The sequence below is a fragment of the Acanthamoeba castellanii genome (genome assembly GCF_000313135.1).
Source record: "Acanthamoeba castellanii str. Neff unplaced genomic scaffold scf7180000084599, whole genome shotgun sequence".
NCBI classification, from domain to species: Eukaryota; Discosea; order Longamoebia; family Acanthamoebidae; genus Acanthamoeba; species Acanthamoeba castellanii.
The window spans coordinates 1,843,837-1,867,565 of NW_004457442.1; the positions used below are offsets into that span (position 1 = coordinate 1,843,837).

Here is a 23,729-nt window from a genome sequence, read left to right on the forward strand (position 1 = left end):
ACTCGGATGGGGCTGGTGTTGTGGTTGTAGCTGCTGCTGGGTCGATAGATGATGGCGGCCTGCTGGGCCTCGTAGCTCGGTCGGTCGGTCGGTCAGAGGAAGTTGATGATGTCGCGCCGGTCAGAGTACCAAGAGGTTGGGCAGGGGTGCTCTTGTCTTACAACGGTAGTGAGGTTCTTGCTTTGCGTGTAGGAAGAAGATCGGGCCGGTCTTGCTTTTTGTCTCTCTTGTCTCGGACGGGTGGTGGGTTGTTGGCGAGCTTGTTTAGCGACGGTAGGGCGGAGAGCTCAAAGGGGGACGACGGACTTGAGGTTGGCGTTCGTGTGGAGAGTGATGGGGCAATGCGACGTCGCGCTGGCGAGGTGTAAACTGTGGGCTTTATGTTCCGGTTCGGTTGGCGCAGTCTGGGTGTGTCGCGAGTGGTGGCGTCAGGCATGTGCGTCCACGTGCGCTGCCCGGCTAAGCGCAAAAGTGAGAAAAACGGCCCCTGGAGCAGATTCTTAATTCAAGTCACCACCAATGAGAGGTGCAGATCGTGACCGCTCTCAGTTAGGGTCTGATGCGGCCGACTGTCAATCCTTTTCCGGACTTGTCAAGACCGCTTTCGCCGACGACCTCGGGCCTGTCCTGATGACCACACGATAGTCCAACGAAACCTGCGAGCATGTTGTGGCTGTGTGTTGTCCAACCATCTTCACCCCACACAGTCAGAGGTCCTCATTGTTTTGTTGGCGCACCTTCCCCTCTGTTGGATTAACAAAAATAGACAAGATATACCATATGGGATATCTTGTGTGCAACGTTCTACGAGGAAGATGCAAGCACACAGGGAGAACAGCGGCGAACCTATGCGCCTGTTTTATTGTACACTGACAGGGTGCGGCAGGTTTTGGGACTGGGAGGGCAGGGGGCCGAGCGCTCTCGCTCAGCGGTGGCGACCACATCCTCAGAGACCTGGGGGCTGGGCTTCGCCATTTGCCGCTCGCGGACTGAGTGAGCCCAAACCTCCGTCGCAGCGGCACAGCGAAGGGGGGAATGCCGGAGGATATATCGAATTCCCACCGTCGATGGCTGGTCGTCGTGACTTCATCGTCGTCAGTTGAGCAAGCTGTAGATGCTGGAGCGTCGTGGCATGGCGTCCGCGGGCGAAGATGAGCACGCCGGCGATGGGGAATCGTCCTCGCTGCCTATGGAGTCGGTCGAGTCGGTCTTGCTCAGGTGCTGCTGCTGTTGATGGCGGAGTCGGATCAGATGCTGGAGCAGGACTTCGTGGCTGTAGGCGGTCGTGGTGGTCGTCTGGGCGCTGGCACCCGTCGGCGGTTGCTCTGCGACGGCCTCGCCTGAGGAGGATGAAGCGGAAGAGCTGAGCTGCTGGCTGGCGAGGTACTGGCGGTGCTGCTTCATGCTGTGCCGATACCGCAGCCCGCACGCATTGCACAACCTGGTTGTGAGCATCAGCACGCAGGAAATGTGAGCAACGCGAGCTCATGTCGAAATTTCATCACTAACTGCTTAACTCCGAATCCACGGTGGCGGAGGTGGGGACGGGGGTGGGGGGGACGGTACGTGGGGCGGCCGTCAGCGCCAGAGCGCCACTGGCTGGTCTTCTCGGCCTTGCAGATGGCGCACGCACGCTTGATGTCCTTGGGCAGGTTCTTGCCTCGGTTCCTGCGCTTCGGCCCCGACGGACTGCCCACGGCCTTGTGCAGGTCAGCCACGCCGCTCATGACCATGAGGTCCGCCTCGGCCGCGTCCGTGGTCGCCGAGTGCTGCTGGCCGCCGAGGAAGGAGCTCGCGTTGGTCGAGAGGGCCGTGAGCGTCGAAGACAGGAAGCCGCTCGAGGCTGCGGTGGCCGTGGCCGGCGGCGATGACGAGAAGGGCGAGGTGGAGCCCGCCCTGGGCGACGAGGGCGGTGATGATAAGGTGCTGGAGGAGAAGGAAGAGCGCGACGGTGAAGAGGCCCCGACGGGGTACGACGTGGAGGCCGTAGTGGCCAGGTGTTTGATGGCGTCAATGTCGGACTGGAACCTCGCGACTTCCTCCTGACGGAGACCCCAAGCGTGGGCCTTCGAGGCCAGGCGGCAGAGGTCGTTTGTGTAGAGCATGAGCTCCTCCTTGTTATGTTGCTCCATGACCGAGTGACAAGGGAAGGGATCGGAAGTAGGTGGGTGGGGTGTAGGTGAAATGGGGTTTTTTTGCTGGTCTCACCTAGGGGAGAGTTGGGCCGGTCTTCGGTGACGAGTTCGCTCTCGTGTGCGTGTGGTGGTGTGGGTCGTGCTGGCAAAGATGACGTCTGGGCTTTTATACTAGCGCGTGTAGCACTCTAATAGCCGCTACAGAGGCAGGAGCGTGAGTGTTATCTCGTGTCGTTGTTGCACACTGCCGGCGCCGACGGAACTATCAGACCTCACTAGCTCGTGGATTTGATGTGAAAGTCGCACGAACGAGTGGGCCGAAGGGCGCTTGGCTGGCGAAAGTTAAGGTGGCGATTTGATCATCTTCACCTCACCTATCGCACCACCACATGTCTGGTCGCGCTCTCGTGTCCGAGTTGTCGCCGCTGCTGTCTGGTCCCTCTACCGTCCACCTTCTCGTCTACTTTCGCGGTTCTTTCGTTCCTGTTGAGGGGATCGCCCGCCAAGACCTCGCCCGCGCAACTATCACCGCCGTTTGCTGGTCTTATCTCTCTCGGTGCCGCACAGCGCGCACCAGTCATCCCGAAAACGTTTAAGGTGACGTCAGCACAATATCTGAATTTTCGAAATTATTACAATTCTTAGAATGTCCCGCCACATTCTTTTTAAAAAGATAAAATGACAACCAATAGGAGAGCAGGGTCGTGCCTCTTGGGGGTGACTTGAGCGAAAGGGCGGCCCTTGGGCGTGGGGCGCAAATTGTTGTGGAAGTCGTGGGAGGACCAAGGCCTCCTTGAAGACTGGGACTGCTGGTGAGGCGAAGATGGGCTGCGGGGCACAGGTCATGTGCAGAACTTTCAAAGATCACGTCCACTGTCAAAACACAGAAGAAGACGAGTACCACCACCATTCAAACACATCACCATCATTCCCTCCAAACACGACCGCCAACACAACAGAGAGTAGGCCACCACCATGAGTTTCTCCTTCGTCAGAGCTTCGTCGCGAGCGCTCGCCATCTACTTCTTGCTGATCGGTCTCCTCGCCCTCAGCCACCGCTCCACAGCCCAGTCCATCGAACCCAGCCCTTCGTCATCGCCACAAGCCCCGGACCCGTCGCCTTCTCCCTCGCCTGCCGCGCCTTCTCCCTCGCCTGCCGCGCCTTCCCCTTCATCATCTCCGGCCGCCCCTTCGCCCTCTTCCTCTCCCGCACCCTCGGCCTCATCCTCGCCTGCCGCGGCGTCTCCTTCATCCTCTCCCGCACCTTCGGCTTCATCGTCGCCCGCGGCTCCCTCTCCATCGGCTTCGCCGCAGCCCTCGGCTTCGTCATCGCCGGACGCGCCTTCTCCCGCGGCGTCGCCCGCCGCGTCGGCCTCGTCGTCCCCTGCGGCCCAGTCGCCTTCTTCCTCGCCCGCTGCAGCGTCGTCGTCGCCCTCGGCCCAGCCGTCAGCGTCGCAGTCGCCCGAGTCCACGCCCTCGCCCTCGCCTGCCACCAGGAGCCCCTCACGGTCGCCTTCGCCCTCACCGGCCGCCGGCGGCGTCAAGTCCGAGGCCGGCAGCGACAGCGGACTCTCGAGCTCGGCCAAGATCGGCCTGGGCGTCGGCCTAGCAGCCGGGGTACTCACCACACCTCCTGACATTCACCCAGTCCGAATGCGTTGCTGATCTCGCACACACGCGTACCGTGTGTCGTGTGTCGAACCATGAATGCAGCTGCCGGCCCTGTTGATCCTGGTGGCGATAGTGACGGTGGTGACGGGGGTGATCTTGTATCGACGCGCCAGCAAGAGTGAGCAGTCGCTCGGATCGTCGTCATCGGGCGCAGCTCGTCCACGCACTGCGGCAGGCACAGCACACTACCGCAGCCGCGTGGTCAGGCCCTCCGCCTCGACCGCGACCAACCCGCCCGTGTCCGGTCTCGACGCCGGCGACGACCTGGAGGCCGGAAGCGCCGACACAGCCACCAACCCCCTGCAGAAGACGGCCTCGCAGACCTCGATGTCCTCGGTCTCCTCAGTCGACAGCTGGGCGCGCAACAACAACGTCGACCTCTTCGACGACACTCAGCCCGTATAGACGGCGCCCCAACAGGCTGCATAGCCGTTGAAAAGTCGATGACGCTAGTACTAGGAGTGTGTTGAGTAACAACATGTTGTCACGTGGGTATGGCTATATCTTATTGCGCGAAAAACCTCAACATGTGCAACTATAACGAGACTGGCGGTGACCCCAGTCCGACTCCTGGGAGTGGGCGACCTACTTTCCGCCTTGTCCACGCGCCATGCCGACGAACGTCTGCACACGTGTTGGTAGCCATGTGCCCCGCGGAAAAGATCGCACCCGGTGATGATAGGTCGATCCGTCCGGTGTGCACTTGCGCCATTGGTGAACCCGCACATGGTAATCGCCTAGACGACACTGGTGGCGCACAGATGGACTGTACCTGGCCCACATTTATATTCTCCGATTTTTCCCTCGCCTACCGCCTTGTTGTCGCCCCAGTGCACCCGGAGTGGAAGGCCGGAGTTGCGCAACCTTAAGTTCCTGCTCAACCGAGTCCTTCACGTGGGCCCAATCGTGGATCGTCGACAAGTGCAGTGTCGGGAAGCCAAAACTGAAAAAGAGCTTCGTCGATTGAATTTTTATCTTCTCGACTCGCCGTGTGCGCCTTGTCCCGTGTGCTTGCCAGCACCGTCACCACCTCAGCCCAACAACACACTCACTCGCCGCCTCGGCCCAATCGTCCCCACACCAGTCGTAGCAACCGATCCAGCCAGTACGTCCTGCCAGCACGCGCACCGCCCAGCAGCCAACAAGAACTGCATCGCCCACACGTGCGCACGTCCGTCAAACCTTCCTCATTTATTGGCAGCGAACCACCACCAGAACCACTCCGAGCCACCAGAAGAACTTCGCCCACCGCGCACCACCACACCAGCTGACCCTTGTCCGATGATGCTGGCCTCAACTTCGACCACGACGACGGCGAGCCCGCCCAGGTCTCCGCCGCAGCAAGTGGTGATGGGCGGGCAGGAGCACGTGCCGCTGACGTCCATTCCCACGCTGGCGTCGGCCCTGCTCGCCGATGCCGGTTCCATGCACCACGTCCACCGCTTCCTGGCCTCGCTCGCCGTCAAGGCCTCGTCGGCTGGCGCGGGGACCAACGACCCCCATTCGGCCTCGTCCGCCGCCTGGACCGCTCCGACCCAGACCCGTCGCCGCCGACGACGCACCACCACCAACTCGGCCGCAGCCGTCGACCCAGAGGAGGTCGGCGCGGGCGCCGATTCCGATGACGCTTCGGGCAGTGCCTCGACGCGCCCGCGCAAGCAGAGGCGGACCCGACGAACGGTCAGCACCTCGACGGCCACAGCTTCGTCGACGAGCCCTGAAGCCACAACGGCCACGACCACGACCGCGACCAGCAGCCGAAAGCGACGAAGCAGCAGGAAGCGAAGCAACACCACGACCACGGCGTCGCCGCAACCGCCGCAGGTTGTGGAGGAGAGCAGGCGGCCGACGTCGATCGCCTTCCTCCTCAACGACACGGACTCCAGCTATGACGACACCTCTTTCTTCAACGACTCGTTCTCGTCTCCTTCGCCTTCTCCAGCTTCACCATCCTCCTCTCCCTCGTTCACGCCATCACCACCACCGCCGCAGGCAGACGGTGGAGCCTTCCCCTTCCCATGCCACTTTGTACTCGAGCGAAGGGCTGCCGCCCATTGATCGCAATATTACCCCGAGAAGATAATCTGTTTTACCACAACTGCGCTGGCTCTTGGGTTTGGGTCACACGGATTTCTTTCGTCTTCGTTCTTGTCCAGCTAGGAAGAAGATCGAGGGACCACTTGCGGTGGCAAAGTTGCGCGAGGGCCACTAATCAGAATTTCTTCATTCTGCAAAGCAAGTATGAGGTGGCTCAACGCCTCGCAACGCGAAAACGTGTTCTTCGCATTGTCATAGTGTCGTGTGACGTGGCCCAGCACCTAACTCTCCACTCCAGCAAAAGCTCTAGGCGTGCTGGCCCGAAACTCGTCGCGACACTATGGCAATGCGAAGAGTTTATTTGTTTGCAACATCAGCAGTCGCTGCCATAACCAGCAAAGGACCACACCATTGGCCTTCACCAGGTCAGACCCTTCGCCACCACCAGCTTCCTCGGAAGGGAGATCCAGAATGCTGTGATGATAACAACGTGAGTCAAGTCAAGAAGCTCAAGCTTTGCGGTAAAAGTCACAGACTGGAGAGTGGGCTGGAATGTCGGTTCTAGGGCTCTCACCCCCCTCTCTTTTCCAGATACAGTGCCGCCTCCAACCGATGGGCTCGTCCTCAAGGCGAAGGCGGTCCAGTACATTGGTGGTGAACCGTCTCGCCCAAGGCCCTTTCGGTTAGAGGCTCTGCAGCTGCAGTTGCACCAACGCCACCAATTCAGTAGTATATTCTGCCATCCTTGCATCCACACCTCGACGGCCATGGCTCCAAGCTCCCCCTCTTCACTTCGCCCCAAGCGGAGGGCCTTCATCATGTTGTTCTGCCTCGTCCTGGCCCTTGTGAGCGCCAATGTTGATCGCTCCGCCGCTCAGTCCACAGAGCCCTCACCAGTTGCCCCATCGCCTGCCGCCCCGTCCCCCGCTCCTCCCTCCCCCGCTCCACCCTCGCCCGCTGCGCCATCGCCCGCACCGCCGTCTCCAGCTCCGTCCGTCCCAGCGTCGCCCGCAGCATCTCGATCCCCGCAGGCGTCGGCGTCGAGGTCGCCTGTGGCGACCCCCAGCAGCAGCTCATCACGCAGGCCATCGCCCTCGGCCTCTGTGGGCGCTGTGATGAAGTCCGGCGGAGGCGGCCTGTCCGACAGCGCCAAGATCGGCCTGGGCGTCGGCCTGGCTGTCGGGGTATGTCGTCATACTCCTGTAGTAATCGACCACTCGCACGAATCACGATGTGTAATGTGATCATTCACAATTGTGCATGTCTCATTCCTGACTGCCATCATTGACATGTCTCGTTGCAATCTACATTGCTGGAGTGAACAGGTGCCGGCCCTGATCGCGCTGGCTGTGGCGGCCACAGTTGCGGGGGTGGTCCTCTATAGGCGTGCCCACCGGGCCAACCCGCAGCCCCCTTCTTCCTCGGCTTCCGCCGCCTCGACAGCGTTGAAGACGAGCAGCGGTGCCATGCAACGTTCTCCCAGCAAGACATCATCTGGCGCCGTGCTCTACCGCAGCCGAATGGTGGCCACCAGCACGAACCCGGCCTCCGCCGACGCCCTCGCCGCCGCCGATCTAGAAGCAGATCACGACGGCACCGCCAGCGGCGAAATGCAGAAGTCGGTCTCCACGCTCTCCTTCTCGTCCGTCTCGTCTGGCGGAAGCTGGCGGCGCAACAACAACGTCGACTTGTTCATCGATGAAGAACCCGTCTAGGCGCCACCGCGAGCGTCCCGAAGGCCAGAAAGCAGGGCTTAAAATACAGGAAAAAGAGAGGGGACCAACAGGCAAGCGGCCCTTTCGTTCACTCGGTTAACCGTTGGATTTCTTCCTCGTGTCAACTGTTCACATCGCGATCAGCGGTGCCCAGAAAGTCCGACGAACCGAGGTGGAAAAACTGAACGCGGTTGGCCAGGAGCTGCCTAGGAGCATGGCAACCCCGGTTATAACTCCGACCAACGGATTTTCAGTCACATGTCGCGCATTCCTCGCGTGAATGTGAACGCTAGAGAAAGATCTTGGTGTTGCTAGTCAACTTGGCATCGCACGTGCCGATCCAGAAGGAACTAGGCCTGGAGATGTGGCACTTGCGTGTGCTATTCTTCTCATCTTCAGACCCTCTAAGTCTACGCGCCCACAGCTCAAACCCAAAAGCTGCACCCTCAGCTCTGAGTCTCAACCCTCGTGATGATGTCCAGGCTTCTCAACACTACCACAACCACCTCCAGCCTTTCGCCACCATTATTATCTCCTTCTTCAGCGCCACCATCAAATGGCTCGGCCACCCGGTTGGGCGGGCATGAACATGTGCCGCTGACGTCCATTCCCACGCTGGCGTCGGCCCTGCTCGCCAATGAAGCGGGGTCGATGCACCACGTCCACAACTTTCTGGCCTCGCTCGCCGTCAAGTCCTCGATGGCCGCCAGCCTCCTCTCGCCCTTCGACCAGGTTCCGACCTGGGCCGCCACGCCCCAGCGACGTCGCCGACGGCGCACCAACACGGCCGATGGCGAGGTCGGCAACCACAAGACAACGCTGAAGTCGACGAAGAGGAAAGTGGCCGACGATGGTGATGACGAGGCGCACCCCGACACGACCGCAACTACGCCTTCGTCTACAACGGGACAACCACGCAAACACCGCAGAGTTCAGCGAGACGAGACACAAACGTCACAAAACAAGGCGGCGGCGACCACGGCCAAGGGCCGGCGACGACGAAGTGCCACGACTTCGACGGCTACTACCACGGTGAGCAAGCGAGGGTCGCAGGCAACGTCGATCGCGTTCCTCCTCAACGACGCGAGCACGGATTGCGCTCTGGACGACAGCACATTCGTCTTCGACTACGCAGCATCGCCATCGTCGTCGCAAGCCTCCTCGCCCACGCCGTCTCCGATTGAGCCCGCAGCGCCTTCGCAACCGAGCCCACCCATCCGTTCCGCACTGCACACGGCTCCTCCTGGTGGATTCCCCTTCCCGTGCCACTTCGTCCTCGGCTGATCAAGCGGAAGCCACACAGATCTGTACTTTCTTTCAAAATACAAAACTATTCGATGATTGGTCAGCCTTTTCACTTCCTTTTCCTTTTTAGTTGTGGCTTTCCTTCTTTTTGTCTGTTTGGTCCCACAATGCGGCCACGCGACGACGGAGGCAGCCAACAAGAAGACCGCACGCGGCCAGCATACGGTTGGGTGCGGGCGCATTGCTTGCAAAGATGAGTTCTACGCTACTTCGAATCGTGATTGACCGTGGTAGCTGGCAAGAGCAAGTACCTGCCTCATCTGAGCAAGCATTCATCGCTGTGTGGACGACCATACACTACGTGGCGGCGGGCACGGCGTCGGCATAGACGCCGTGTCGGCCCCAACCCTCTACGCAGAGAGTAAACTCTGCTTCATCAACAAATCGCCGGACCGAAAGGTCAGGATCCCCCTGGACCCCAATACCCCCAGACACCGCGAGATTCGCCATCAAGCGGCCCACACCCACCTTTTTGTTTTCCGAATGAATGTATTCGTGGTTGTGGGAGCTTGTGCGAGAGTGGACGTGGCGGGGGTAGGCCGAGGTGAAGCCTCCCAGGCAGTAATTGTCAGAAGACGTCGGCCGCGGTGCGGATGTCTTCATCGAGGCCCTCGGACTTGAGATCGCTCTTCTTCTCCCGCTTCTGGTTCTTTCCCTTCTTCTTGTCATCGGCGTCCTTGGTGCCGTTCTTCCTGCGCTCCCGCCTCCTCTTCTTCTTCAGGGCGAACCGGCGTAGTCCCCGCTGCCTCTGCCTCCGGCGGGCAGCCTTCTTGGCCTGGCGCCTGGCCTCGTAGGCCTCGCCGCCGCGCATAAGCCACAGGAGGTGGTGCAGCAGCCGGTGCACGATGAGCTTGTAGAGCTCGGAGAGGACGACGAAGGCCACCGCCGACCCGATGCCCAGCACCCACGCCCACCGTCCAGGCGCCACCGAGTGGAAGATGAGATCATTCACCTTCGGTACGTAGAGCGTGAAGCACACCGACCCTAGAATCGTATACACACGCACAAGTTAGTGGGTGGGAAGAGAGTGAATGGGGTGCATGTGAGGTGTGGCGTGAGTACCGATGCCGAAGAGGAAGGAGAGGTGGAAGCCGTAGGCCTTCCACACCTGCTTGCCGAACATGGAGCGGCGCAGGCGCCTGCAGTTGTAGGCGTGGGCGAGCAGGAGCATGGTGAGGGTGATGTAGGTGGTGGCCTGGGCCTCCTTGAGGTCGGCATCGAACGCGTAGACCATGCACACGAAGCTGCCCAGCGAGAGCGCGCCCATGAGCACTCCGTAGAACATGATGTCCATCAAGGTTCCTGTGGTTGTGCTGACGTCAGCCAACAATGACACGCCAGCATGACACACCAGCGAGAGGCCGAACCCTTGGTGAAGAGGCCTTCATCGACGGGCCGCGACTTCTTGTTCATCAGATCCCTCGACGCCGGTTGCACACTCAGCACCATGGCCGGGGGCGTGCCTGCCACAAAGACGTGTTAGGCCCTGACGTGTGCACATCAATGTGAGAAGGCAAGAGAGCGATACCAGTGATCAGGTTAATCCACAGGATCTGAAGCGGGTTGAGCGGAGGATCGAGGCCCACGCAGATGCCCAGCACGAGGATGATGCCCTCGGCCACGTTGCCCGCCATGAGGTGCACAATGAAGCGCCTGATGTTGGCGAAGATGCGCCTTCCCTCTTCGATCGCCCTAGGTACGATCGTCAGTGGCCCATCCTGACAGTCCAGCAACAAGGGGGGAGGCTCGTCATACCTGACTACCGTGGAGAAGTCGTCGTCGGTGAGGATAATGTCCGAAGCCTCCTTGGTCACATCGCTACCGCTGATGCCCATTGAGATGCCCACATCGGCCGCCGAGATTGCGGGCGAATCGTTCACCCCGTCTCTGCATTCACACAAGGCCGATGCACAGGTGAGCCCACAGTTTCGAACAATCGTCTGGAGTGGCTCTAGACGTACCCTGTCATGGCCACGATCTTGTTGCGGTCGTGCAGGGCCTGCACCATCTTGACCTTGCTCTCCGGGCTGCATCGTGCAATTACCAACGGCAAGCTCTCGGCTTGTTCCTTTGCGTCGTGTGTTTCGCCGTGTCAGCGCACTAGCGAATACTCACATGTGTGTAAGGGCCGAAGGCCTGTACCAACTCGTCCATGGTCAGTTGGTCGAACTGCGTGGAGGTCATTACAGCATCAGTCGCCACCTGTGAAGGACCAATGATGCCAATCTGTCTGGCGATGGCTGTCGAGGTTGACGGGTGATCGCCTGAACAATTGCAGGTCATCAGCCTGTCCTTGTGCAGTGCAGGACAAGAGAAAGGGAGGAGTACCGGTCAGCATGTGTACCGCGATGCCGGCCCGCTCGCAAATCTCGATGGACTCAATGACGCCGTCTCGCGGCGGATCTTTGATGCCCACCAGGCCCACGAACACCAGATCTTCCTCCACCTTGTCCCTCTTCACACCTGGGGGAGGAAAGCAAGCCCACGTCAGTCACGCGCTCCCTGACCAAAAAGAGTAGGACTGGCAATGTGTGCAGGAATGGCGTACCTGGCGCGAAAGTGTCGGGGAGGCGATTATAGGCCAAGGCCAGCACACGCAAGCCGTCGTCAGCCATCAGCTCGTTCATCTCCCTGATCACGGCGAACAAGATGGGTTAGCAGTGGTGTGCGTGTGTTGGGCATAAAGGACGCCGTACTTGATCTCGTCCTCGCGCTCATCGTCAAATTCGACTTCCCCGTCGGCCGTAAGGATGCGAGTGCACTTGGGCAGCAGCCGCTCTGGTGCGCCCTTGGAGAAGAGATAGTTCTCCTCCTCCTCTGTGTACGTTTTCGTTCATGAATCATTAGCCAACTAAGTCGTACAACCCGGCCAGCTCGAATAAAGTGTGTACCCTTGTTGAAGAGGGCAACGCTCATGAGCTTGATAGTGGAGTCGAACGGATACTCGGCCGTCTTCTCCCACACACTGGTCATCTCCTCGTTGCTACGCTCCACTCCTGTGGAAGAAGCAACAAGGATTGGATCAGCGAGGCTGCCCCCGGCTGGCTGCAGTGAGGCTGCAGGGACATACCGAGCTTCCGGGCCATGACGTAGAGCGCAACTTCGGTGGGCGAGCCCACAGGCACCCACTCCACATCTACGATGATGAAAGACGTGTGTGTTTAGTGAACCATGCTTGCGCCATGGGGGGGGGCAAACAATGAACCACGTAGACGTACTCTCTTCGTGAGTGAGCATGCCCGCCTCCTCTTCGTTCTCCTTCGTCTCGCGGTTCCAACACAGCCACTTTCTGCGCTTCTTGCGTTCGCTTGATTCGGCAGACTCGTCGTCCTTGTCGTGTTCCTTCTGCGTAATGCCAGAGTTATTGCAGAGCGCCGACACCAGCAGCGCCATGCGAATCGATTGGTCGAACTCCAGCACGGGCCGACCACCCTGCCCGTACACGTCCGAACGTCAGCAAGTGGTACATCTCGGAGCTTGAAGTTGTTCTACATTGAGAGTGGCGGGGGGGGGGCGCACATCATATGCGGTGATCTGCTGCATCTCGACGTCATCTACGCTCGGCGAACGTTCGTGAGTACTCGCCTTGTCGCCGGTCTCGTCGAGGTCAGGCGACTCGTCCAGTTCGTCTTCGTCCTCGAACCTGCGGTCCTTGCGGACGATGTATCCCTCCGTGGGGTCGAATCCTGCGCCGCACAGTAAGCACGACCTACGCCCGGGCAGCGGCCAAGAGAGAAGAGCTTATGGGGGTCATGTACCCTTGCCCGTGATGGAAAAGTAATGGGAGGTGTGGGCGGGTAGCCACATGTCGGTGGCCACCATCTTGCCCTGGGTGAGGGTGCCTGTCTTGTCCGAGCAGATGTCCGACACATTGCCGAGCTGCTCCAGCGAGCCCAACTTGCGCACCAGCGCCTTCTTCAGCGCCATCCTCCGCACACCTGCCACACACACCACCGTTTGAGTTCTTCAGCTGCAGGCGAGGCGAGGTCGGGGGCACACGCGGCATCATGGAAGCGATTCGCCTACCGAGGGTCAAGCAGAGGGTAATGACCGGGAGGAGGGCCTCGGGGATGATGGCCACCGCGGTTGCCACCGCCACCTGCATCATCACATAGTCCAGCACTCAGGCCAGGAAAAACAGAATCCCCGCGGCAGGATAAGTGAGGTACCTGGAGGCCATCAGGGTAGGTGTCGAGAGTTTCCCAGCCCCAGAGGCCCATGAGCACACATCCAACGGCGATCAAGGCCACGATGGCCAGGGTGATGCCCAGCCAGTTCATGCGTTTCTGTTCGTTCGTTCGAACCATGAGACAAGGTCCACTATCATATCACCTTGTGGAAGCAGAAACCCCCTTGCCCTCAACGAACCTCGAGCTTGGTCTTGTCCTTGGACTGAGAGGCGATCGAGTCAGCGATCTTCCCCAACTCTGTACGCTGGCCCGTGTGCACCACAATGCCCTTGCCGCGTCCCTGTCGTAGTAGAGATGAGGTGAGCACCAACCAAAGCTGGACGGAGCCTGGTGCACGGCGTAGACAAGCGAACAGACCTTGGATACGGTGCTGCTCATGAAGGCGACGTTGGTGCGGTCGCCGAGCGGCACGTCGGGCGCTTCCGGCTTGTAGGTGTCGTCGTCGTTGGTCTGGCCGGTCTTGGCCGAGCTCTCGATGTCCTTGGGCACCAGCGCGGCGATGGTCTTCTCCACAGGAATGCTCTCGCCCGTCAGCAGCGCCTCGTCGCACTCGAGCTCCACCACTTCTACCAGTCTCAGATCTGCCCTTCGACCAAGTTAGCACGCGTGGCTACCTTTTTGCAGCGCGCAGGAGGGCAGGGGCAATGACAATAGAGCTGGGCAGTGTACCGGCGGGAATGCGGTCGCCCTGGCTGAGGAGGACCAGGTCGCCCGGCACGATCTCGCTCGACGAGATCTCGACGGCGTTGTCGGCCCGGCCGCGAATGACCAACGACGTGGGCGACGCCATCTTCTTCAGCGCCTCCATCGTCTTCTCCGACTTGTACTCTGTTGGGTAGGGGGAGGGAAGACGTGTGAGCCGAAAGGGTGCATGCTACTGATGCTTGCGAGCAGCGCGTACCTTGCGACACGCCGATGATGGTGTTGATGAAGATGAGGAAGGCCACAACACCAGCGTCGATCCACTGCTGCGTCACACAGGCCATGACGAAGGCCGCAAAGAGCACAAACGACATGAAGTTGAACAGGTGGCGCACGACGAGCATGTAGAACTTGACGCCCTCCGACTTGCGCAGCTGGTTGGGACCGTAGACGTCCAGGCGCCGTGCTGCCTCGGCTGGGCTCAGTCCACTGACGGGCGACGTCTCGAGGAGGTCGGCCACTTCGTCCACCGCCAGGGCATGGCACCTGGTCAGCCGCTGCTCAGCTGCTGCATCCACTTCTGAAAGTTGCGCTGCTACGTTACTGGCATTGCTTCCCTTACGCGTCCTATCCTTTCCCATAAACACTTGGCGCTACAAAAGGTTTGTAGAAGAAGATTGCTTGTAGTGGCGGGTTGGTGTGGTAAGAGTGAAGGTGAAAAAGAAAATAAGGGGTGGCCTGCTTCGCGCAAGAGTTGTCTCTTTTTGTGGCGTCTCTCGTTGAGTAAATTCACAGAACTCCTTTAGTCGCGTCTCGCTCATTCGTTGATCGCATAATCTCGCGAAATCCCCGACGCTAGTCGCGTGCCTTGACCGTTGCACGCGCGTTAAGTTGCTACGGCCATCTGCCTTACTTGTGCTCGATTATGGTTGGGTGCGCTATGTCTACAAAGTATCATGGTCCCTCACGTGTGGCGAACGTCAGTCTGATCATCGACCTTGGCCCCCTTCTGGAAGCTCTGGGCGTCCGGTGAGGAAGGAGCCGCTCATCAGTCTATCATGTGCGAACCCGAGATCGGTCCCGACTTGTCCCGCACGACGGACTCAGTGAAGTTGGTCCGCCGCAGCGCAAACAGCTCCGCGTGGAACGGCTGCGCACCACCACCGCCAAGTGTTAGCGCGTGATGGCAGCTGGTGCAGAAGAGTTATAGAGTTGGGAGGTTTACCTTGAGGAGCTCCTTGACTTCACCGACGTGCGCCTTCTTCCTGCCCTTCTGAACGATCCCCACTTTGGGTCCAATCCAACCGATGAAGATGTCCCTGTGTGGTGAGAGAGTGTGTGCGCATGTGACGTGTGGCACGACGGTCAGAAGAAGGGGACGGGCCAGCCGATGAGAAAAGGGAGAGGGCGACTGAACCGTGAAATCATGGACTTGGAAGGGTCTACGTCCTCCTGTGAGATGATAGGCAGGCGGAGGAGCGCAAACTGGACCTCGGTGTCCTTGAGGTGTCTCACCAGCTCGTCCACGCCGCCTACGCCCGAGCCCTGTAACTCCAACGTCGCAGAGTCCTTGTACCCCACCACCAGCCTGCGACCAACGGAGTGCACCGGATCAGCATCGATTACGGATGATGGCAAGGATGCGAGAGGTGGCGCGGGACGCACCAGCCCGAGTATGAGCCCGTGTGGAAGATCTCCTCTATCGTCTTGTCCAGCAGCTCTTCGTTGTAGAGCGTGAGGGTCGACAGACACGACGTTCGCTTCTTCACCTCAACACCTCGCGTGCTTCCGCGCCGCTTGGACACCGCCGCTGAGGTGACCACATAACACCGCATAAGCCACCCATTACAGTTCTGCGCGCGTGCTGCGTGTCATGCGGGTGATGCCTACCACTGGGGATGTTGCCGCTGAGCGACCGACGGAGCAACACGCGCGCGGGTCGTTCGCACCGGGCTGTCCCGAGGTCGTCAATAGCCACCTCTTTGACAAGCTCGTCGGCGTCCTGGCCGACGTTAAAGGCCTTGAGCGCGATGTCCATCTCCACCTCCATAGGCGCCAACTTGGGGGGCAGTTGCAGTTGCACAGTAGTTGCTGGCGAAGGGCTCTCCTTCTCCGGCTGCTGCTGGTCGTTGCCGGGCTTGCCGGTCGCGTCCTTGGCTTCCTTGGTGTCCTTGGTTCGTTTTCGCGGCGAGGGCAGTTTCTGCTGCTCGGGCTTGGCGGTGGCCGCCGGCGTTGTCGCTTGTTTGAGGGCGAGCGACACGAGCTTCTTTTCCTCGTTGTCCTTTTTGCTGTCCTTTTCTCGTTTCTCTTTCTTCTCCTTCTTTTTGTGTTTATCCTTCTTCTGGCCGTCCTTCTTCTTGCTCTCTCGTCGCTCGTCGTCTGCGTTGCCGCCAAAGGTGAAGGTGAGCTGTCGCGACAGCCGGTTGTAGGGACTGTTGCCCGTGGCTGGCGATGGTGAGTCTTCGTCGTAGGGGATTGACGCCTCGGCGATCTTCGTTCCGCTGTGCGTCCGCGCGTGACTCTTGCCACGCGACTCCTTGAGATGGAACAGCGCGCTAGTGGCTTCCATGGACGCAGAGTGCGCCGTCGGCGCCTCGTCCGCGCCGACACTTCTGGAAGCTGTCGACTTCGTTCCGATACCGCTTCCACTTCCGCTGGCCATGCCGCTACCAATGAAGCTACCGCTTTTGGTGTCATCGCCACTCGCGTCGTTGCTGCTCCACCCCACCCCTCTGACGACCTCCCGCTCGTAGAGCGACGCAAAGTCTTCGGTAGCGCCGCCGCCACCGGCGCTGATACTGTTGTGCCGCGGCCGCTCGTCATCGTCGGTGGTTTCGTCCGTCAATTCTTCGCCAGCGTCATCGCTCTCCGATTCAAGGTTGTGGTCGACCGTTTTGCTCCTCGCCCCGCCTCTGCGTTCCACGTCCGGTGTGGTTGGTTCACACTCAGCTGTAGTTGTTGTGTGTTTCGAGGTTATTTGTTAGGCCACATCACAGACGACAAACATCAAGGTCAAGAGCTGGAAGACAAGGACGATAGGCCTGATGCACGTACAATCGCTCAAGCATGCGGCGGATCCGTCTCCAAACAGCTTACCATAATGCTGAATCAGGGACTCCACCAGGAGGTTGGCCACGCTCATGTCGCGCAGCAGATCAGCATCCTCAGACACCGCCGGATACGCCAGGTTGGGACCCAAAAGCGCTCCTAACATAAGGACCAAGGGATAACTTCGTCAGCACCATGAAGCTGCGGACATGGCGATGCGTAAAGCTTGGAAAGTACCAAGGCCCGAAGGGCTCATTCGGTTGAAGGCAGAATGGCTCGTCACCTCCGTGCACAGCTCGACGACTGCTTTGGTCAGGGCGAAATTATATGGCGGCAACTGATGAACGACTGCCCGCAGAGCTAGAATCCGCTCCGCGTCTGAGTTGTGCTCGCCTACAGGGAGTCAATACATGCTATAGGCTCAAAGGGAGCAAGTGTGTGGCCGCACCCGTGATGACGACAGCGAATTTGTCCCACAGTTCAAAGGTGAGCAGAGGTTCGGGCAGCTGTCGCAGCAGCTTCTTCAGCACGCCCGCCACCGCATGCGGATCGAGTTCGCCCTCGAGTTCTATCGGCCGTCCGGACGCTATACGGAAAGTGGGATTCGTGAGCACGGAAGCTCTTCAGCTGCTGTCACACTGGCAGCGTACCGGTAAGGATCAGTTTCATAATATGAGCTGTTGCGTTCTGGGCCGCCGCCATTCGAAATAGGCCAACTTCCTTAAGCCCTGCGTAATTGGAGGGTACGGAGCGCACGTCAGCAGCTGAGGCCGTGCGCGTGCACGCACGAGTGGACGGTAGTACCATGCTCTCGAATATACTTGATGAGCACATGATAAAGGGAGGGCACTTGCGGTGGGCTGATGCCCTCTTTTTCGTAGAGCACATGCAGCGGCGCGCCTGTTGCCAACGTTGGCCCATGGTAAACATGATGACGAAGAGCCGCAAGGAGGAGAGAGCTCAGCATACCAAAAAGTGAGGTATTGCCTTCCTCGGCGTATTTCTTCTGTTCCAGGACGAGGGCCTCGCGCTTTTCGGCTTCCTTTCGCTCCTGCTCTTCTTTATGCTGTCGGTCTTCGTCTTTCTGCCTCTGGGTGTATTCGCGATACCGCTCGATCGATGGCTGCAACCTGCTCAGCATCTGCTGACCCTGGGCGAAGAACTGACCGTAGGCATCGAGGTAGTCGCATAACTGCATCGCCATATGATTCGATGAGTTATTTACACTGACACCGTAGGTGGATAGAGGATCGCGCACGTGAGAGGAATTACAAACAAACGTACATGAATGAGTGTATCCTGGCTGACCTCTTTGATAGAATCTTTGAGTGTATTGACAGCCTCCTCTTGTGTTCGCTCGTACGTATACTTGGCCTTGTTGTACTCGATCTGTGTCTGCACAGTTTTATGGGTTGTGTTGATTGCGTGTCAGGCTCGTGGGAGGAAGAAAGGGAGTGGGTGCAAGGGAGCTAAACCGTGATAGTGGCCTTGCCGGGCTTTTGTTTGCTCATTTTGGCATCAGCTTCAATATTGGCTAGTCGGGCCTCATCATACCTGTCTTTGCTTCGCTGTTGATCGTAAAAGCAAGGTTGGATGTGAGTCCTTCCCCTAGTCATGCGCCAACGGAAGTCGGGGAGTAGACGACTCACGTACCAAAGCTTCAGGCAGGGTCGTATCAATGAACTCCTTGACCGGGGATGCAAAAACTTCGATCACAGCGTTGCTCTGCACACGGGGCACAAATTAAGATGGTTGCACAGTTGAAATGGAGCCGCGAGCGGGACGATACCAGTTTGAGCTTGGTCTCCTCCATACCAACTTGGAAGGCAGCAACAGCGTGCAGGCATTCACCTGATCGTACCAAAGGAGTGATTAGGGCCGGAGCATACGCAGGAAAGAGGGATAAGGCACAGATGTGAGTTCAAATACCATACTCCCCGCCGTTTTGCTTCGAGTACTCAAGGAAGGCCTTTGCTAGCTGTTTGCCGTCCTCAGTGCCCTCTGTGAGTGAGAACGCCAGTGTCAGGAGGAGGCGAGAGAGGATGAACCAGACCAGCACAATGCGCGCGTTCGCGAGCAGCAAGAGGGAAGACGGTGCGCGCATAAAGAGGATGGAAAACGAGCAAGAGCAAGAAGGGAAGGAGGGAAGGGTACGCGCAGTGGTGGCCGTGTGGTTCTGCAGCTTGGCGTAGATATCCTGCAGGTACATCAGGTCGCTCTCCAGCCGCTACTCCAGAAAAAGGACGTGGTAAGAAGGTGGGGTTGGAAGCGCGTCTGGCAGGTGCAGAGCGTGAATTTGTAGAGGGGCGCACCCGAGCGAACGATTCAATTTGTTGTGTCTTCTCCGTAGGCCGTCCTTCGGTGGGAGTACCCGCTCCAGTCTCCTCCACGACGCTGAGCTTCCTGCTGATGATGCGGCTTCCTTCCTTGGGCTTGTCCTTCGAAGACGTTGATACGCCTAAGAATTTCTTCACCGTTGAGCCCTTAATCTTCTGTCCTGATCGCGGTACGAAGCCTGATTTGCTCCTCTTGCCACGCGGCGCAGCGCCAGCATCGATTTTGCTTGTGGTCTCTCCCGAAGCGGCCACTGGCGATGTTAATCCCTTAAGCGCTGACGCCGGCGCCACCGTCGCCGAGGTCGTAAGAGATCGTTTCTCCGTTTGGACATTGTTGGGTCCCGTCGTTTCCATCATTACCCTCCCAAGCCCCAAATCGTTCTCGAGATGACGTCGAAGCTCGCCGGGTAGCCGGGTTGCACGTTACCTCGCTCGTCTGGCCTTCTTGCCCCTTCCTCCTTCTCTAGCTTTTCTCAAGCCTTGTCGTCTATCTAACACTCTCGAAAAGCACCCCCAATCCAACACATCAAGTCTGATGAAGACGACGTCCAGGCAAGCTGCCTGGTGTCGACGCAGGCCCCAGCAACAGAATTTCTTTTCTAATACCATTGATTTCTTTTTATATTCTTTGTTTTCCGTTCTATTAATGGTTTGGCCCCATTGCAGTCAAGCCTGCGTTGTACGCGACGGCTGGTCGTTGCTGTTGGCGGTGGTGAGCTTCTTCTTCTTTTTCTTCGTCTTGACGGGTTCGTCCTTGGAGACGGAGGCTACGCTGCCACCTCGCTTTCGGTTGTTGCACTCACCTTCCTCGCCTTCCTCGTCCTGTCGAGGCGACCCCGTCGCGCTTCCGGAAGACGTGGATCCGTCCTTCCGCTTCTTGCTCTTCTCCTTGTTCTTTGTCTTCTTCCTTTTCTCCTCGCCACTCGCTTCCGTTCCTGCTGCTGTGCTCTCCTCGTCGCTGGCCTTCTTGTTCTTTTTGCTCTGCTTCTTCTTCTTCTTTTTTGCCTTCTTCCCGCTGCCCTTGCCCTCATCTTCGTCCTTGTTGTCCGCGTTGCCGTTGTTGCCGCTGCTCTCTTCTTCCTCCTCTTCCTCCTCGCCGTCGGCCGTCATCTCCTTGTTGCAGTGCTCTGCCTCTTCGCCTCCATCTTCTCCGGCCTTGGTCGTGTTGCTGTCGTTGGACGAGGAGGACTGCTCTTGCTGCAGTGCCTCCTCCTTCAGCTTTTGCTTTCGCTCCTTCTCCTTTAGCTCGAGCTCAGGTGTGAGCTGCACCTGGAAGTCGCGGAACTCTTCGACGTTCTGAAACGACGACTTGCCGAAGAGGTGTTTCTCGTAGTCAATCAACTGGTGCTTCAGGTACCTGCTGTGGCGGAGAGCGGCAGCGCATGAGACTCCATCGTCCCAGCACTGCACCGCGCGCGCGCGCGCGAATACAGCCACGAACACGAATACGGGCTTGTAACGCACTTGTCGGGGCCAACAATGGGTCGTCGCAGCTTGACATGCACGTAGGCCTCTCGCAGTGTCCACCCCTCCTTTTTCATCAAATACGCCAGTACAATCTACGGTCCGGCCAGGAGTTAGTTGCAATGTCCCCTTACAAGGGGGCATGTGTAGGGCGGTGGATTGCGTACCGTGGCCGAGCGGGACCGGCCGTGCATGCAATGCACCAGCACTCTGTCGCCTCCAGTCGCGCCCCCTTCAGGCGGACTCGCTCCGCCCTCTTTGTCCTTGCCTGTTTTCAGGCCTAAACGGATCTTCATCCCGCTGCCCTTCCGCTCGCCGGTCTTCTCCTCCCCGTCCTTGCCGGGCCTCTTCATCCGCTTGCTACCCCGTCTCTTCTTACCGCCACCGTTTTTCCTGTATGACCAAAGTGAGTGAGGTCCAGGCCTCTTTGTAAAGAGTCGTGTGGGCAGTAGGAGTCTGACCCTTCGTAAGCCACTCTGGCTTTGTCGATAAAATTGAAGCACGACTCGAACGTGTTCCACTGATTCTCGCTCTTGCGAATCTGCGGGCAGAAGAAAATGAAGAGCACGAGAATGAGCGGCAGTGCTCTGCATAGAACTAGGCGAGAGCGTACATGTTCCACGACGTCGACCATCATGTAGTGCTTAACCAGCTTCTCGCCCTCCTTCCTGTTCGCGACAGTGGGCGGCGGGGGACACTCTTCGGCCACGTTGAGGATGTGGTCCACCCCGAGCTCGCGCAGCAGTTCCTCTTCGTTGGCACAGAAACACGACCTGCAGCACAAAAAATGAATAAATAAAAGCAAATAACTGGAAGGCCATTGTACATTGGAAAATAAATGGGCTAGGGGACCCAGAAAGAAAATCATAATTTACGTGATATGCCCATATTTGCTCTAATAAGGGCAAAATGATTTTTTAAAAAATGGAAATAAACATTGAAAGGGGCTCGGGCCTTGTGGCGGGGACAAGGGAGGTGGCAGGCTTGGCGAAGTGCCCAGGGGAAGGTCGTACCCAAGGAAGAGGAAGGGCAGGATCTCGGTAGGTGGCCCCCATCGCTTGCTGCCCTCAATTTGAAATTTGTGGTAGAGATTGCGCGGCACGACAGCGTGCAGGAACGGGTCGAAGTCATCGTCGTCTTCATCCTCATACTGCTGCGCGGGATCGATTCCTCCATCTTCCTTTGTTTGTTCGTCCATCCTAGGGAAGTCGTTGTTTACCACGAAATCTCAAGCGATGGAGATGGAAATGTTTCTACAAATCGATGCAACGGCAGACCCTTCGCCGTCTCTAGCACGCGTCCCCCTCCTGCACCTTCTCTTCTCTCTCCGTTTCGAGATCAACAACAAGCGGGCTTCGCGGCGGAGCACCACTGCCTGGTATCCGCGATGTGTCGCCTTCCAACTCACCATGACAACCTCACCTCATCTTAGGAATGGTGAGAATTCTGAGGCAATCCTTCCCCACATTCTTCTCATGTTTGACTGAGGTCACCCCGACAAACAAGACAGGCAGTTTCCCTTGTTGTGCCCAGCGAAATGCCTGCTCGGGCAACTTGTTCCCCAACGAGGTGGGGTGACTGAGAGTGCGTGATTTAGTGAGGGCGATCATCATGAAGGGGCGTGGTTTAGTGTCTGTTACGACATTGCCGCGAGGGCGGAGAAAGGCTATGAGGTACAGTGCCACTTGAGGCGGGGCATTCGGGAAGAGTCACAGCTTGGCCTTCGTATTCTTCTTCTTCTTCTTTGGGTTTTGTTGAGAGCGAGTGCTTTCACCGGCATCGGCGTCATCAGCAAACAACCGCACCATGCTCCTCGCCCCCTTCTCCACCGCCCACCATCCGGCACCGATCAACAGAAACGAAGGAAGTCCGCCGATCGGGAGCGCCGAGCTAACCACACCGAGGACAGCTCTTCGGCCGCCTGCGCGTACACGTCCATATGGGATCCAGGTGAGCGTCGCGGCCCCCAGTTGTGTTGTTCGTCTCTCACACTGGAGCCAAGGGAAGCAAAATGAGGCGTACCGATTTGCAGCACCTCCTGCACGCCGCGAGACAAGGTGTCACCACGCACTAGCGCATCGATGGCCCACGGCACTGCCGCCGGCAGGCGCGACCCGAAGTACCGCATGCACAGCCGGTAGCCGCCGGCTTTGGCCGCGTCCTTGCACACGAGGGCCACAAAGCTTCGCACTCCGCCGCTGCCGCTGCCGCTGCCTTCACCGCCTTTCCTGATGCCCAACGACCGTAGCAGCCCCTTGTGGTGCTCGAGGACGCTACGCACCGCTGCCGTGGCAGTGGCGAACCTGACCTCGTCCTTGAGTCGCAGAAAAACGAGCCGGCCGTCGTTGCTCACCGTGTAGCCGGACGCGGGAACATAGCTCCGCCGCTGGGCCTTGCTCACGGTGCGTCCCTTGTGACCGGTCACGGCCGTCGAAGTTGTAGTTGAAGAGGAGGGACCCGAAGTGGGATTTGAGGCCTCCGAGAGGTACTGCGATGCATCGTTAATCTTGGAGAGTATCGTTTCGCGCGGGAAGGTTCTTACACCCCCTGTAGCCTTCGAGGGCCTATCCAGACTCCTCGCCTTTTCCATCGTAGAACACTTTATGGGCAGCGGAGGGCCAGACCAAGGAGAGGGAAGAGAAAATGTTAAGGAAAATGGATGATCGAAAAAAAGGAGCAAAAAGAAAGCTGCGCGCCAATGAAGACTACCGTGCGCTACACTTCACCTGATTGGTCATGACATCGGAATGTGCCACACATTCATGTGGTTTTGCCCCCTTATTGTCTGGTTTAGTAGGCGTTTTACAAAGGGGGGCAGCCAAGGTCTCGGACGGGAAGAATGATCGGAATGTGCCACCGTTTCGCTCTTTTTCTCCGAAGTCGCCCACAAAGTACAGAGGTGCTTTATCAGCTGTCTTTTTGTTTTCATCCATGAGCGCCCAACACACCTACATGACTTTCCCCTGTCGACACCAGTGCTGCACACACCTGGTGAACGGCCAGCGCCACAGGTACAAGACAGCACCAGCACGGGATGAGCACGAGCGCACCACCTACCACCACGCCTGCAAGGAAAGTGAGTGTGTGGTGTGCTTGTTGTGGGCAGATCAGCTCATCACACCAAGGAGGAAAGGAATGGGGAATAATACCATGTCGCCACTCCAACTGCCCACGACAGTTCGCAAG

The 23,729-nt window shown here is 58.6% G+C and overlaps 9 protein-coding genes across 9 annotated transcripts; 4 read left to right on the plus strand and 5 right to left on the minus strand.

Annotated features, from left to right (window-relative positions):
* Positions 1–1,095: 1,095 nt before the first annotated feature.
* On the minus strand, positions 1,096–2,132 carry ACA1_065400 (uncharacterized protein; the record flags this gene model as incomplete). The annotated part of the gene is made up of 3 exons (XM_004339706.1): positions 1,096–1,405; positions 1,567–1,896; positions 1,975–2,132. The coding sequence occupies 3 exons, from the start codon at positions 2,130–2,132 to the stop codon at positions 1,096–1,098; spliced, it is 798 nt and encodes a 265-aa protein (XP_004339754.1).
* An 826-nt stretch (positions 2,133–2,958) lies between these two features.
* On the plus strand, positions 2,959–4,211 carry ACA1_065410 (uncharacterized protein; the record flags this gene model as incomplete). The annotated part of the gene is made up of 4 exons (XM_004339707.1): positions 2,959–2,981; positions 3,202–3,643; positions 3,681–3,752; positions 3,849–4,211. The coding sequence occupies 4 exons, from the start codon at positions 2,959–2,961 to the stop codon at positions 4,209–4,211; spliced, it is 900 nt and encodes a 299-aa protein (XP_004339755.1).
* A 945-nt stretch (positions 4,212–5,156) lies between these two features.
* ACA1_065420 (uncharacterized protein) lies at positions 5,157–5,527 on the plus strand (the record flags this gene model as incomplete). The annotated part of the gene is made up of 2 exons (XM_004339708.1): positions 5,157–5,442; positions 5,469–5,527. 2 exons carry the CDS (start codon positions 5,157–5,159, stop codon positions 5,525–5,527), a joined length of 345 nt encoding a protein of 114 aa, XP_004339756.1.
* A 1,431-nt stretch (positions 5,528–6,958) lies between these two features.
* ACA1_065430 (uncharacterized protein) lies at positions 6,959–7,558 on the plus strand (the record flags this gene model as incomplete). Its single annotated transcript, XM_004339709.1, has 2 exons — positions 6,959–7,027; positions 7,169–7,558. 2 exons carry the CDS (start codon positions 6,959–6,961, stop codon positions 7,556–7,558), a joined length of 459 nt encoding a protein of 152 aa, XP_004339757.1.
* Positions 7,559–8,209: 651 nt separating this feature from the next.
* Positions 8,210–8,842, plus strand: ACA1_065440 (uncharacterized protein; the record flags this gene model as incomplete). Its single annotated transcript, XM_004339710.1, has 2 exons — positions 8,210–8,245; positions 8,291–8,842. 2 exons carry the CDS (start codon positions 8,210–8,212, stop codon positions 8,840–8,842), a joined length of 588 nt encoding a protein of 195 aa, XP_004339758.1.
* Positions 8,843–9,431: 589 nt separating this feature from the next.
* Positions 9,432–14,336, minus strand: ACA1_065450 (sodium Ptype ATPase; the record flags this gene model as incomplete). Its single annotated transcript, XM_004339711.1, has 21 exons — positions 9,432–9,847; positions 9,926–10,165; positions 10,231–10,326; positions 10,392–10,581; positions 10,627–10,750; positions 10,825–10,890; positions 10,965–11,065; positions 11,208–11,326; positions 11,412–11,494; positions 11,560–11,680; positions 11,755–11,859; positions 11,934–11,999; positions 12,082–12,295; positions 12,383–12,549; positions 12,622–12,801; positions 12,890–12,962; positions 13,033–13,149; positions 13,232–13,333; positions 13,390–13,634; positions 13,723–13,881; positions 13,955–14,336. The coding sequence occupies 21 exons, from the start codon at positions 14,334–14,336 to the stop codon at positions 9,432–9,434; spliced, it is 3,366 nt and encodes a 1,121-aa protein (XP_004339759.1).
* Positions 14,337–14,743: 407 nt separating this feature from the next.
* ACA1_065460 (RhoGAP domain containing protein) lies at positions 14,744–19,433 on the minus strand (the record flags this gene model as incomplete). Its single annotated transcript, XM_004339712.1, has 18 exons — positions 14,744–14,845; positions 14,921–15,014; positions 15,113–15,283; positions 15,361–15,505; positions 15,586–16,607; positions 16,746–16,902; positions 16,981–17,046; positions 17,192–17,329; positions 17,394–17,471; positions 17,548–17,643; positions 17,713–17,935; positions 18,028–18,138; positions 18,219–18,311; positions 18,397–18,468; positions 18,533–18,594; positions 18,673–18,744; positions 18,898–18,970; positions 19,056–19,433. 18 exons carry the CDS (start codon positions 19,431–19,433, stop codon positions 14,744–14,746), a joined length of 3,153 nt encoding a protein of 1,050 aa, XP_004339760.1.
* Positions 19,434–19,745: 312 nt separating this feature from the next.
* ACA1_065470 (dual specificity phosphatase, putative) lies at positions 19,746–21,741 on the minus strand (the record flags this gene model as incomplete). The annotated part of the gene is made up of 6 exons (XM_004339713.1): positions 19,746–20,436; positions 20,544–20,638; positions 20,711–20,936; positions 21,005–21,084; positions 21,157–21,316; positions 21,557–21,741. The coding sequence occupies 6 exons, from the start codon at positions 21,739–21,741 to the stop codon at positions 19,746–19,748; spliced, it is 1,437 nt and encodes a 478-aa protein (XP_004339761.1).
* Positions 21,742–22,392: 651 nt separating this feature from the next.
* On the minus strand, positions 22,393–23,133 carry ACA1_065480 (uncharacterized protein; the record flags this gene model as incomplete). The annotated part of the gene is given in 3 exon segments (XM_004339714.1): positions 22,393–22,464; positions 22,475–22,534; positions 22,615–23,133. The coding sequence occupies 3 exon segments, from the start codon at positions 23,131–23,133 to the stop codon at positions 22,393–22,395; spliced, it is 651 nt and encodes a 216-aa protein (XP_004339762.1).
* Positions 23,134–23,729: the final 596 nt, after the last annotated feature.